A 13952-nucleotide genomic window follows, 5' to 3' on the forward strand; every position below is an offset into this window, starting at 1 on the left:
ATTAATTGATCATCAGCAAGTGTGACCACATCTATAAAGGCTGAAGTTTTAGCAGTTTGCTGGTCTGGAGAATTTAGGTGTGTGTTAACACAATGCCAAGGAGGAAAGACATCAGCAATGATCTTAGAGAAGCAATTGTTGCTGCCCATCAATCTGGGAAGGGTTATAAGGCCATTTCCAAACAATTTAAAGTCCATCAATCTACAGTGAGAAAGATTATTCACAAGTGGAAAACATTCAAGACAGTTGCCAATCTTCCCAGGAGTGGACGTCCCAGCAAATTCACCCCAAGGTCAGACCGTGCAATGCTCAGAGAAACTGCAAAAAATCCAAGAGTTACATCTCAGACTCTACAGGCCTCAGTTAGCATGTTAAATGTTAAAGTTCATGACAGTACAATTACAAAAAGACTGAACAAGTATGGTTTGTTTGGAAGGGTTGCCAGGAGAAAGGCTTTTCTCTCTAAAAAGAACATGGCAGCACGGCTTAGGTTTGCAAAGTTGCATCTGAATAAACCACAAGACTTCTGGAACAATGTCCTTTGGACAGACGAGACCAAAGTGGAGATGTTTGGCCATAATGCACAGCGCCACGTTTGGCGAAAACCAAACACAGCATATCAGCACAAACACCTCATATCCACTGTCAAGTACGGTGGTGGAGGGGTGATGATTTGGGCTTGTTTTGCAGCCACAGGACCTGGGCACCTTGCAGTCATTGAGTCGACCATGAACTCCTCTGTCTGCCAAAGTATTCTAGAGTCAAATGTGAGGCCATCTGTCCGACAGCTAAAGCTTGGTCGAAATTGGATAATGCAACAGGACAATAATCCCAAGCACACCTGAATGTCTGAAAAATAAAAGAATCAAGCTGCATGGCCCAGTCCAGACTTCAACCTGATTGAAATGCTATGGCAGGACCTTAAGAGAGCTGTGCATAAACAAATGCCCACAAACCTCAATGAACTGAAGCAACGTTGTAAAGAAGAGTGGGCCAAAATTCCTCCACAATGATGTGAGAGACTGAAAGTCATACAGAAAACGATTACTTGACGTTATTGCTGCTAAAGGTCATTCTACAAGCTATTGAATCATAAGGTGATTTTCACACATGGCTTCTCCATTTTGGCTTTATTTTTGTTAAATAAATCATGACACGGTGTAATATGTCATGTGTTGTTGTTCATCTGAGGTTGTATTTACCTAATTTTAAGACCTGCTAAGGACCAGATGATTTTTATTATGTCCTGATACGTAAAACCATAGAATTCAAGGAGGGTGTACTTTCTTTTTCCCATGACTATATATATATATATATATATTATACACCGATCAGCCACAACATTAAAACTATCTGCCTAATTTTGTGTAGGTCCCCCTCGTGCCGCCAAAACAGCGCCAAACCGCATCTCAAAATAGCATTCTGAGATTATATTCTTCTCACCACAATTGTACAGAGGGGTTATCTAAGTTACCGTAGACTTTATCAATTCGAACCAGTCTGGCCATTCTCTGTTGACTCTCTCATCAACAAGGCATTTTCATCCGCAGAAATGCTGCTCACTGGATGTTTTTTGTTTTTGGAACCATTCAGAGTAAATTCTAGAGACTGTTGGGTGTGAAAATCCCAGAAGATCAGCAGTTACAGAAATACTCAAACCAGCCTGTCTGGTACCAACAATCATCCATGTGATTATCTAATCAGACAATCATGTGGCAGCAGTGCAGTGCATAAAATCATGCAGATACGGGTCAGGAGCTTCAGTTAATGTTCACATCAGTCATCAGAATGGGGAAAAAATGTGATCTCAGTGATTTGGACCGTGGCATGATTTTTGGTGCCAGATGGGCTGGTTTGAGTATTTCTGTAACTGCTGATCTCCTGGGATTTTCACATGCAACAGTCTCTAGAGTGTATAGAGAATGGTGCAAAAAACAAAAAACAACCAGTGAGCGGCAGTTCTGTGGACGAAAACGCCTTGTTGATGAGAGAGGTCAACGGAGAATGGCCAGACTGGTTATAAGTAACTGAGTGTGTTTATGCAGGGTGAACCAGGACAGAAAGGAGACCCAGGACCAGTGAGTCATATTTTTCTTTTTATTTCTTCTTCTTTTTTGAGCTTGACAGTCTTGCTGTAGCATGTGATTCATATTTTAACTTTTAATGACATTAACTGAATTACAGGTTGTGCAAATGGGGTGCTGTATTTAAATGCATCATACACAACGTGTTCTGATGAGTCTGTAGGAACCTTTTGATTGTCATTTTGGTTAATGTCAATTGAAATACTGAATCTAGCTAAAATATGTAAAATAATCCAATCTATGATTTCTCCAAGGTTCCTAAAGTTTATCTTTTGTTTATATAGGACAGCCTATTATCATAATTTGAGTGTCTATAGTACTTTTGAGTCTTTAAGTGCGGTAAGAGTGTTTAATTCAACAGAAAGGAGAGAAAGGAGATTCTGGACGGGCTGGGATTACTGGTATGCCTGGTTTACCTGGAACACCTGTGAGTAAAGTCCTTCTGCACTATTTATATGTGTAGAGCAAAAGTTACAGCAGGTTTAAATTAGGAAAAAAATTAAATAATTCTCTTTGACAAAGCAATTATTCTCTTCTGTCGTTCCTCTTCCCCTTTCTCTTCCCTCTTTACCTTTCCCTTCCCTTTCCATTTCTCCTTCCTGTAGGGGAAGCCTGGTGTTGATGGGAAGCGTGGGATGGCTGGAAAAGATGTACGTTTATTACCTTATTGTGTACCTCTAAACGCTCTCAAACCTCTCTAAAAGCTGAACCCCTCTGTTTGTGTTTGCTGCAGGGTGAACGTGGACACAAGGGAGATGAAGGGGCGAAGGTTGGACACCACGACAGATATTAACTACTATTCCATAACTAAAATGATGTAGTGTTTAGCTGACATCTCTTTCTCTTTTAATGCATAGGGTGAAAAGGGTGAAACTGGTGTTAATGTAAGACATTCTAAAATCGTACACATATTGCTCTAGTGTTATTGTGGTTAGAGTTCAGTAGTTAAATGGTTAGTTTATATATCCATTATGTGTTTATGTGGTGTGTTTCTGTAATTCTAACTTCTTTAGGGAAGCGAAGGTAAAAAAGGAGAGCCAGGATCTCCAGGCTTGCCAGGTCCACCCATTGTTCTTCAAGAGGTACAAGTTTTTTTGTTTGAGCTTGCACCAAAACAAACTCTCTTCTTTGCATACTTGTTTAGTCAGCCTCTTGACCCTTGGTTAATTTTATTTGTATTTATTCTCAGGGTATGTCAATGGAGGACATAAAAAAGGCATTTCCCATACCAATGGGACCCCCTGGAGTGACGGTGAGTGCCTCACACAGAGGATTGCCATTAGGAGCTACTTTTAGACAATCAGCACATAATTCACATAAATATGTGACTGCAGACCAAAATTTAGACATTTGGATTGAAAGTCTGTGAAGGATTCATGAGCATTTTGATCATTATAAGTTTGAGTTAGACCATCATGCATTTGTAATGCATTGACTTTCAACTCTTATGTGTGCGTGTATGTGTCTGTCTGTGTTCATGTATGTAAAGGGTCCTCCTGGAATGAAGGTAAGATATTAATTGCCAACCATCCACTAAATAAATTACATTCAAAAAGAGATAGCTGTTGGCTAAGTTTTTCTTCTTTGGTTGGCAGGGAGATAAAGGAGAGATGGGTTTACAAGGAGAGAAGGTATTATAGCTTTCTAGCTTTCTATCTCTTGAGTACACAAGTTATTTTCAGAAGTTATTTTCATGTTTGCAGAAACAATGAGAGTTGGAATTGTATTATTTAACAGGGTGACACTGGCCCACCTGGGAGAGCTGTTGAAATGAAGGTCTTCATTGTTACTCAATGCCTAATACATATTTAACTCAATAAAAACTGATTTTATGTGATGTAAACATAATTTTATATTCTATTTCAGGACATTGAAGCCTTGTTTGAATCATATGGTATTAAAGTAAGTGTGGTCAAACCGAACCATTGTTGTTTTTTAAACTGCTTGTCAACAAAAAGTGACAATATATAATTTTTTTTTTTTTTTTTGTGAAGGTGAAGTGTGTAATTTCTTGGCACTAGCGTCACCAAACACCCAATATTTTTTGAATAATGTGTTCAAATAAGTTTCCAGAACACTCTGCCTTACATTAGTCAATAAACAGGTTGTCCCACCTCCAAAATCACATAATTGATTTAGCCAATGTTGCTACTGTATGTTCGTTGCTTAAATAGAGCAATGTTTACAATTTTGGTGGAAATCAACAACTTGTAGTTGTATCTGCATTTTAAGCTGGTATAGGAATAAGCATTTTAAAGGAATTGTCATTTACTCACTCTCATGCCATTCCAGATGTGTATGACTTTCTTTCTTCTGCAGAACACAAATGAAGATTTTAAGAAGATCTGAGCTGTGTAGGTCCTCACAATGCAAGTGAATGGGTACCAACATATTGAAGCTCCAAAAGCACCTAAAGGCAGCATAAAGTAATCCATAAGACTCCAGTGGTTAAATCCACATCTTCTGAAGTGAAATGATAGGTGTGGGTGAGGTCAATATTTGAGTCCTTTTTTACTATCAGTCTTCACTTTCATATTCTTCTTGCATTGTTTTTGGTGATTCACATTCTTTGTGCATATCAACACCTACTGGGCAGGGAGGATAATTTGCAGTAAAAAAAAAAAAAAGACTTAAATATTGTTTTTATAGATTTAACCAATGAAGTCTTATGAATTACTTATATGCTGCCTTTATGTGCATTTTGGAGCTTCAGAATTTTGGTACACATTCACTTTAATTGTGTGGACATACAGAGCTGAAATATTCTTCCAAAAATCTTCATATATGTTCTGCAGAAGAAATAATTTCATACACCCCTGGGATGGCATGAGGATGAGTAAATGATTTGAGATTTGTTTTTTGTTTTTTGTTTTTTGTTTTTTTGGGTGAACTATCCCTTTCATTTTGTAAAACACACTTCACCTTCATTTTTTGTTGTCAGATATATATACCTGAATATTCTTTCAGACATATCCAAATTCTAATAACTTTGTATTACATTGTTATCGCACAACAATAAGACATATATATATATATATATATATATATAAATACATTTCCCAGCTCTCGCTGCTTAAGGCCTTCACTGACAGGCTACTTCAGGATGGTATGGAAGAGCTTCTTCATGACATCACCACCAACAGAAGAGTCAAAGAGGAGAGACATGAGCCTGACTCCAACATCATCACTGAATACACTGTGAGTAACCTCCTGAACTTAAAGAAATCTCTAACTAGCTGCTAATTACTACATAACAAACCCTGCAAGGTCTCTGATTGCTAGTCAGATAGATTTATGGTTTACCACGCTGAGATACCTACCTTTAGCAATATTGTTATTTGTTTATTAAGCCTGCTTGAGTCATTAAAGCTCTCCCTAATCCCAAGAGCTCAGAAAAGTACAGTCAACCCCCTGATTCACCACCTGATGTGGATTTGATTGAGGAAGAGTCTGATCTGGAAGATGGAAAGATGCCTGAACCAAGTCCTGTAAGCAAACATTCAATATAATAAAAGCCTAAAGCGTAATATGAATAATGGTGCTGCAAATACTGAAACAGTGAGGCTGTTTCAATATTTGCAGCACCATTATTCATAGTACGCTTTAGGCTTTTATTATATCGATCCTATGCAAGCCATTCTAAGCTAAAGTTAGCACATCTTATGTGGTTTTTCAGGTGGTACTTGATTGATTTGGTCTGATATAGTGTTGTTTTTGAAATGAGAAGTAAAAAGACATTTATTTCAAGTTTATCTACAGTACATTTAATGGAAGCAATACAGTTGTTTTTGATGGCTGCGCTGTTGGTTACACAGCCAATTTCAATGACTTGTCTTGTTTTTTAAGGAGTCAGTGGGAGAAACAGAGGTGGATCCTATTCTTTGGAGCATCTCTAACAACCACAGTAAGGATGACCAGAGCAAAACAAAGGGCAAGCTGGCAGAGGACGAGGAAAAGACACCTGTGAAGACCAACTTCAGTGATGTAACACCCTCCAAATTTACTCAAACCAACACTTCCTCTGAAAGGGTAGGCTTAGTGATACTTTTTATTGAAGCTCATTTGAGTGAGGAATGTTATTGCGATTTATATACAGTAGACATAATTCAATCTCTCCATTCAAATGCTGCAACTCATTTACATTTAATCACTACTCATCAATCCAATTTGCTATTTTTAAAATGTCAGAATTTATGTTTTTAGCTGACATTTTATTTGGCATGTCTGATTTTAAAATTGCCATTCATTTGCTACTTTTAAAACAAGCTTACATTATTAAAACGATGTTTTCTGACAGCTGGGTTCCGGAAAGGCAGAGGTAGGTATGGAAACAGTTTTACACAGTCATGAGGATACAGGGAAGAAAACATCTGGAGAGAAGAAGAAAAGCAGAGAAAGGGGAAAGGTATCCGAGTGATTTAGCTATTGTATAACAACCAAACTTTAGTAATGTATCAGTTCTTTTAATCTGTGTTTTCTATAAATTAACAGAACATGATTTCATAAAAAGTGAAATTAGCCATTAACAGGTTTTTAAGCAGACAAATATCTTTAGGCTGGCGAGAGAATCATAATTTAATCAACTATTTGAACCTACTAGTTGCTTTTTAAAAAAACCTAACCATGCATAATTAGAACTAAACATGACAACTGAGACATTAATCAATTCATGATGATCTGTGCATTCTGTAAAATATACACCTAACTTATTCAATTGATTTAAATGCCATTAAATTAACCTCCTAAATGTCTTTAAACATTTCTGATGATTGTTATTAAAAACCTTCTCATAAATTATGTTGATTCTCAACTGCTAAACTCTCAACCAGGGCAAAGGAAATAAAGGACGTCAAAAACGGCAAAGGAAGCGTTTGGTAAATGTTTTAAACATCACACATAACCTGACATTCATACATCATTCAAAACCAAGAGAGCCTAACAATGATTAAATAATGCTGATTAGTTCTCATTATCATACTGTATTACATCAAGCTTCTCTTTTATTATTACTTAAGTATTCTGATGATTGGAGGCCTGGGTAGCTCAGCGAGTAAAGATGCTGACTACCACCCCTGGAGTCGCGAGTTCAAATCCAGGACGTGCTGAGTGACTCCACCCAGGTCTCCTAAGCAACCAAATTGGCCCGGTTGCTAGGGAGGGTAGAGTCACATGTGGTAACCTCCTCGTGGTCGCTATAATGTGGTTCTCGCTCTCAGTGGGGCATGTGGTGAGTTGTGCGTGGATGCCACAGAGAATAGCGTGAAGCCTCCACACGCGCTATGTCTCCGCGGTAACGCGCTCAACAAGCCACGCGATAAGATGCGTGGATTGACGGTCTCAGATGTGAAGGCAACTGAGATTCGTCCTCCGCCACCCGGATTGAGGCGTCACTACACCACCATGAGGACTTAGAGCACATTGGGAATTGGGCATTCCAAATTGGGGAGAGAAAAAAACCCCAAATTATTCTGATGAATATCTGTCTAAATATGCTTGAACATTTAATTAATAATCCATAAACTCTAAGTGAATTATAAACATACATAAATTATTTTAAAATACATTTAAATCAGACTTTTAATACATCTGTGTTTCTGTGCCTCTAGTGGTCCTTTTTTCACTCATCATTTGCATAATCAATGTAACTAATCTTTTACTAACTTCATTAATTACAGTCATTACTAATGCCATTAATGTGATAAAACCACTTAACTACTTCATCAGAATGCATGATTATCAGTATTGTTGTTTATTTCTATTCTATTCTCACTGACAGTTGTGTGTGTTTGTTAACCAATTTTGAACATTAGTGTCAAAACAAATGTTTTTGCATTTTGTATATCTGCTCTTTCTTTTCCCATCTTTTAAATACAGAAATAAATGTTCTCTTATTACTGTAAATTACAGGAAGACCAAGACAACATAGAAGAGGATGTTGAGGAAACATCATATAATGATGAAGTATACAGCTATGAATATGAGGTAGTGTTGGGGCCTAAGTCATTGATATGATCTAGAATCTAATTTAAGAGCCCTTAATGAAGGCAGACAAATTCTCAAAATTCAAAAGATGCCACAAACATTTCATATTCTTGTATGTACCTTGGTCATGTCACGTGTCTGCTCAACATCAGTACAGTACACTAGACTTTGTTTATAATGTATCTGAAGTTCTCTCACGTACATAATTAGCTGAATGGGACCTGACATGCCAACCTACGCTAAAATCCACCAGAGTTTGCCTCAAATCTCTCTCTATCTCTATGATGTTTACAACTATAATCAAAAGAACTTTAAACACTTCAGTTTCTCTTGAACTTTTCATAATAAATTGAAAATGCTTGTTTGTGTCATGTCAGGACAAGCTGCCCACAGAAGAACCCTTTCTCACTCGAGAGGAAGAGAGCAGAGAGGAGGAGGTGAGCATTAGCAAAACAGCTCTCAGTTATTCTCAGAGCATTCTTAAATATCAGAGGGTCACAAGGAGTCTGACCGCTCATAATCACTTTACAACTCTACAACACAACAGAAAGCTCTACTTAGTCATAATCAAGATATTTGGATGTGGCCGCAGTCACGGTGCAATTATAACACTGCTTCTGTTATCACGGTGTTGTATAATAATATGTTTACAATGTTATTTTCTATTCAATTTCAATGCAAATTCAGTATTTTTTTTTCTGTCTTTAGCTAATATACTCTGCAACAACAGCTTTATACACACAAGAAAATGAAGTAAGAATATTTTTCTGCTAAACCTCTGTTTCTGATTTATAAACCATTAAATTGAATAGGACGCAGTGCGTTCTGTGCTGTTAAAAAATTATTCCAAAATTCACACAGGGAGAGACAGAAATGTCCCCTTCTCCAACACAGTCTCCAGAAAAGGTTATACTGGTTGGAATATATTTCATTATTTATTTTTAATAGCCTTTCCACAGTCATGGAATACCTAGAGATCTGGGAGATCAGTTGTGATTTCCAGGCCAGGAAAAGTCATGGAAATTCCTATAATGATATCTATAGTAAATATAATTTCATTTAATAAATCCCCTGGATTGTTTATTATTTATTGCTAGGCAACCTTTAATAACCCTCTGATTCATAATTAATATAGAGCATCAGCATTAGCCAGGTTGTTAAATGCACACTGCAGAAGTAAGAGCTACTGTCTGTTATTCTTAAAGTAACTAGCAATTACTTTTTTCAATCTAAATGTGTTTTAGACTACTTACACAACAACAGCAGGTCCCCTGCTTTCATTGAGAGTCACAGAACAGGTACTGGTTCTACATAATTTATTTCTGCAGGTTAATAATACATATGATGCACATTAACTTCTTATTTGTATGTTTTTAGAAGCAGACTGAAACCGCACTATTGTCAGTACTAACTACCACACAAACTGGAGAGGAGGTAAGAACGTGTCTGTCATTTTTTTTCTTTTTAGCTGTCTTTTGGTTTTGCCTGTTTGCTTGAAGTGTGACCATGTCATATTGCATGTGGCTCTTGTTTAAAGCATGAATTAACGTCAGCATTGAGAATATTTCGTAGCATGTTTGTTGGGCATTTTAGCTAATGGCATTAGATGAATTTGTTAAATGGGCCTCAGAGTGATTGAACAAACATGCATTTTGTACAGTCTGCATTTTTGTTGTTTCTTGCATGACAAAATAATAAGACTCATTAGGGAATAAAACACTTGCCATTCACTTGTTCATCAGTGAATTTCACCAGTAAAAACAATGAAAAAATAATGAAATGTCAAAGCACTCAATAACAAGTGAAATGTCAAAAACAAAAGTAACATACTAGCATCCCAGCATGCACTGCACTTGATTTTCAGTAGGTGGTTTGTGCTCTTGGAATGCAGAATGAAACATTAAACAAGCTTCATAGTTATAGATCAGCTACAGCTAATTTAAGTAATATATTTATTTTCTTAACACAGGAGCTCCCCTAACCTCTGTAAAGAGAGAGATTCAAGTGTGTAGAAACTGTGAAGGGTAAAAGAGGGGGAGAATCTGACTGGCTGGCATTACTTTGGGAGAACCTCCTTTCCTGTCGCACAGTGATGATGTCATTTGCCCATGCTGCCTCCATCACGACTAACGTTCAGTAATCTACAGTGCCATCACAATCTATGAGGAGAGACCAGTCCAGTTTTAACATAAAAAAACTGTCCTTGTAAAGTTCTGTTTTATGCAAAACCTAAACACTAAATCATATATGTACATACATACAGGGTTGGGAGGGTTACTTTTGAAATGTATTCCACTTCAGATTACAGAATATATGTTGTAAAATGTCATTTGTAATGTATTCCATTAGATTACTCAAGGTCAGTAACGTATTCTAAATACTTTGGATTACTTCTTCAGCACTGGTAGATTTTTTCACTTGTTTTGACTATAAAAACTCTGCCAGTACAGTAAGACAAAATACACATGTTAAAAATACATTCTCTGAAAAACCTAAATATCTTATGCAGTGTTGTTTCTAAAACAAGATAAATCAAATTGATCTTGTTTTAAGGATTTTTAGATATTTTTACAGGAAAACAATATAAAAATTATTATCAAGAATACGATTTTTCCCTAATATCAAAGGTCTTACTAGAAAAAAAGAAATTATCATCCAACGTGAAATTTCTTGATAAAAAAAAATATGATCATGCCTGGTAACGTGCATGTAAAATGGCTAGAAATAGCATTTTAGCTTAGCGTAAAGCTGACAATTTACACAAGGTTTATTTCTATTTCTTCTGCTGCAAACTGACTTCAAACGTACTTCTCTGTCTGTTCGTATGAATGTAACACATCATAAGAAAGTGTTTCACCGCTGTTCAAATGCACTTTGGATCACATCATTTATATGAATAAATGTTTTCCATCTGAAAGGACTAAATATTAAATGAAACAAATGACAATAAAATGCAAAGTAATCTCTTCAGTAATCAAAATAATTTTTGAATGTAACTGTATTCTAAATACCAATGATTTCAATTGTAACTATAGTGGAATACAGTTACTTATATTTTGTGTTTTAAATATGTAATCCCATTACATGTATTCTGTTACTCCTCAACCCTGTGTGTGTGTGTATATATATATATATATATATATATATATATATATATATATATATATATATATACACACATAAAAGTGAAAACACTCATGAATGGTTTCTTAGTTTATAAAAAAAAAAAAAATCATAAAAAAATAAATAAAATAAAAAAATCATTACAATCTCATTTTAAACAGTGTTGTTTTAAAACTGCTAAGACTCACTTGCCCTGACAGCAGCTCATAGTATGTAGATTTGTTCATCAGTGCCTTATTTATTGATAAGACTGAAAAAGATTGTATTTTATCTGTTGAATATACTTTTTCCATTTGCAAGAACATTATGTACTACCTGTTTTCACTGGTGAAATTCAATGGCATTTTGTTTCATATTTAATCTGCTTGTGCATGTCAGTAAATGTGTTCATCCTTCCTAAGCCAGTCTTAACCCGTTTCTGAGTGTTTTTTTTTTTTTTTTTTTTTTTTTTTGTCTTATTCGTTTTACAGTCATTAAATACATGATTCTGCTTTTAAGGCTAGTTCACACCGCTTCAACAAACACCAAAAAAATGTCAAACATTCTATGGAGCCTTCAAGTCAAACACGATCTTGCACTGAAAAAAACTAGATGCAGTGTTTTTTTTTTATTCTTTTTAACATGCCACAGCGTCTACAAAACTTGTTGCTCCTGCACGAGATGCTGAAAAACATCAAGATGCGTGTCACATGTTTTCATAGAAAAACTATTAAAATACAGTGCAGACTGACATAAAAATGCGTTCAGTGTGAACAAACCCTAATGTTGGCTGTTGGACTTAACGACTATTTTTACTCTGCTCCAACAAACACCAGCAGTGTTAATACACTGATCCAACAAAACCCAACAACCTTTGGTATTTAGTGTTAGGTGATGCTTGTTGGGGCATTGCGAGCTTCCGTTTAGAGGTTGACAGAGTAGTTCTGGTAAAATTTCCTGAAAGCATCAGTTTAATGGTTCTTAAAGACCCCATGCCATGAAAACTAAACATTTGAATTCCATGTCAATTAGCTATGAGGTCAACTTTATGCTAGTGTACTCCTTAATGCTGACAAAATTCACTGCACACCAATATGCACATTTAAAATTTACAGTTTCTGTCTCCCTGGAATACTGACCAAAAATATTGATGTCTCATACTGCTCTCACTCATTTTGTCCAATAAAATGCTCTGTAGAACTAGAATGTCCTTCCTCCTAATTCTGCCTACTTCTGGCTAGTAATAATAAGTAAAAAATCATGTTCATGACTGACATAAACTGAAAGTTATGGACTATATACCGTACACAATACCACCCTTGTTATTCTGATACTGTTTGGGTATAAACAGGGGAAATTGTTGCGCATTAATGGCCTGGCAGAGGCAAGATCTAAAGTGAAGAGAGGTGCCCACTTGCCTGATCACATGGTAAGACATCTCATTCATCACAGTCCTCCTGCTGTTCTGAAAGAATTAAATGTTCACGTAATTTAATTTGTTTGAAAAATGATAAATGAAGCAGAAATCACATCTGTCTTCTGTAGGCCTACATGCCTGGGACACCAGGAGGACAAAACCATTTCAAACAAGGATATAAGGTGATGAAAATAGAATTAGATAATGGTAATTAGTGCTGTTTTGAAGGCAAAGGTGGCCACACCAAATATTGATTTAGCTTGTTTTATGTTTTCTGCACCTTGTATGATGTTAATTGATATATGAAAACTATTTATGTCATTATTTTTGAAGACATCCTCACTATGCAACAGTTTTCACAAGTGCCTCAAACTTTTGCACAGTACTGTACATTCGGTATAGTTCACCCAAAAATGAAATTTCATTATTTACTCACTCTCATGTTTGTTCCAAACCTGTAAAACTTTCTTCTGTGGAACATAAAAGGAGATCCCAGTCACCATTCTCTTTCATTGTTTGAAAACAAATTCTTCAAAATGTATCCTCATGTGTTATATTATATAAAGAAAATCCTTTGGGTTTGGAACAACATTAGGATGAGTTAATGATGACTTTTCTTTTTTCCTTTTTTTTTTTTTTTTTGTGGTGAACTATCCCTTTAAGAATAGAAATAAACTTGTATCATGATAGAAAGTTTACACAACGTCACACTTGATTTTTCTGTCATTCTTGTAGAAAAAGAAGCAAGAAAACAAAGACCGCGAGCTTGTGGAAGAGATGTACAGGGAAAGAGAGAGGGAGGAAGAGGGGAAGAGTGAGGCAGATGTATATATTCAAAACGAGGATGAAAGGGAAGAGAAACAAGTGACTGAAGAGGAGAGGGGAACTGAGGGACACTGGGACATGGAGGAAGATACAGTGACTGAGACCAGAGAATACAGTTCAGGTGATGGAGACGAGGAGACACGAAGCAAGGAAATAGGGGAAGACTTTGAGATAGAGAGAGAGAAAGTGGAGATGGAACGAGAAAGAGAGGAAGAATTGGAAAGGGAGAGAGAGCGAGAGAGGGAAAGGGAGATGGAGCAAGAGGAAAAGGAGGAAAGAGAGAGACAGTTACAGAGGCAAAGAGTGGAATGGGAGAGACAGCGAGAAAAGATGGAGAGAGAAAGAATGGGAGAGATAGACAGAGAAGAAGACATTGGGCCACATATAAAATCTCATATGCTATAAAATCTCCACTATACTGAATCTAATATATACAAGGTTTGGGTCACAATGCCAAAGTGAAGCATTACATGCCCAATGCCAAATCATATAATGTATGTATACAGGACAAAGGACAGTTGTCACACTTTTTACTCCAGTGA

General features: G+C 36.3%; 1 protein-coding gene across 1 annotated transcript in view; it reads left to right on the forward strand.

Moving 5' to 3' along the window:
- The window catches only part of LOC127436602 (collagen alpha-1(VII) chain-like), a 52533-nt gene extending 40946 nt beyond the window's left edge, over positions 1–11587 (forward strand). Inside the window, exons 58-79 of the mRNA XM_051690860.1 lie at positions 2046–2078; positions 2446–2511; positions 2690–2734; positions 2818–2853; positions 2942–2968; positions 3098–3166; positions 3274–3336; positions 3574–3591; positions 3680–3715; positions 3822–3860; positions 3951–3986; positions 5148–5282; positions 5471–5572; positions 5931–6113; positions 6382–6489; positions 6914–6958; positions 7992–8066; positions 8444–8503; positions 8775–8819; positions 9311–9364; positions 9444–9500; positions 10036–11587. Of these exons, the coding sequence (XP_051546820.1) occupies positions 2046–2078; positions 2446–2511; positions 2690–2734; positions 2818–2853; positions 2942–2968; positions 3098–3166; positions 3274–3336; positions 3574–3591; positions 3680–3715; positions 3822–3860; positions 3951–3986; positions 5148–5282; positions 5471–5572; positions 5931–6113; positions 6382–6489; positions 6914–6958; positions 7992–8066; positions 8444–8503; positions 8775–8819; positions 9311–9364; positions 9444–9500; positions 10036–10047 (1344 nt within the window). The 3' untranslated portion in view covers positions 10048–11587. The remainder of the gene's footprint in view (positions 1–2045; positions 2079–2445; positions 2512–2689; positions 2735–2817; positions 2854–2941; positions 2969–3097; positions 3167–3273; positions 3337–3573; positions 3592–3679; positions 3716–3821; positions 3861–3950; positions 3987–5147; positions 5283–5470; positions 5573–5930; positions 6114–6381; positions 6490–6913; positions 6959–7991; positions 8067–8443; positions 8504–8774; positions 8820–9310; positions 9365–9443; positions 9501–10035) is intronic.
- Positions 11588–13952: the final 2365 nt, after the last annotated feature.

Source organism: Myxocyprinus asiaticus, chromosome 47 (genome assembly GCF_019703515.2).
Source record: "Myxocyprinus asiaticus isolate MX2 ecotype Aquarium Trade chromosome 47, UBuf_Myxa_2, whole genome shotgun sequence".
In the NCBI taxonomy this organism is placed as follows: Eukaryota; Metazoa; Chordata; class Actinopteri; order Cypriniformes; family Catostomidae; genus Myxocyprinus; species Myxocyprinus asiaticus.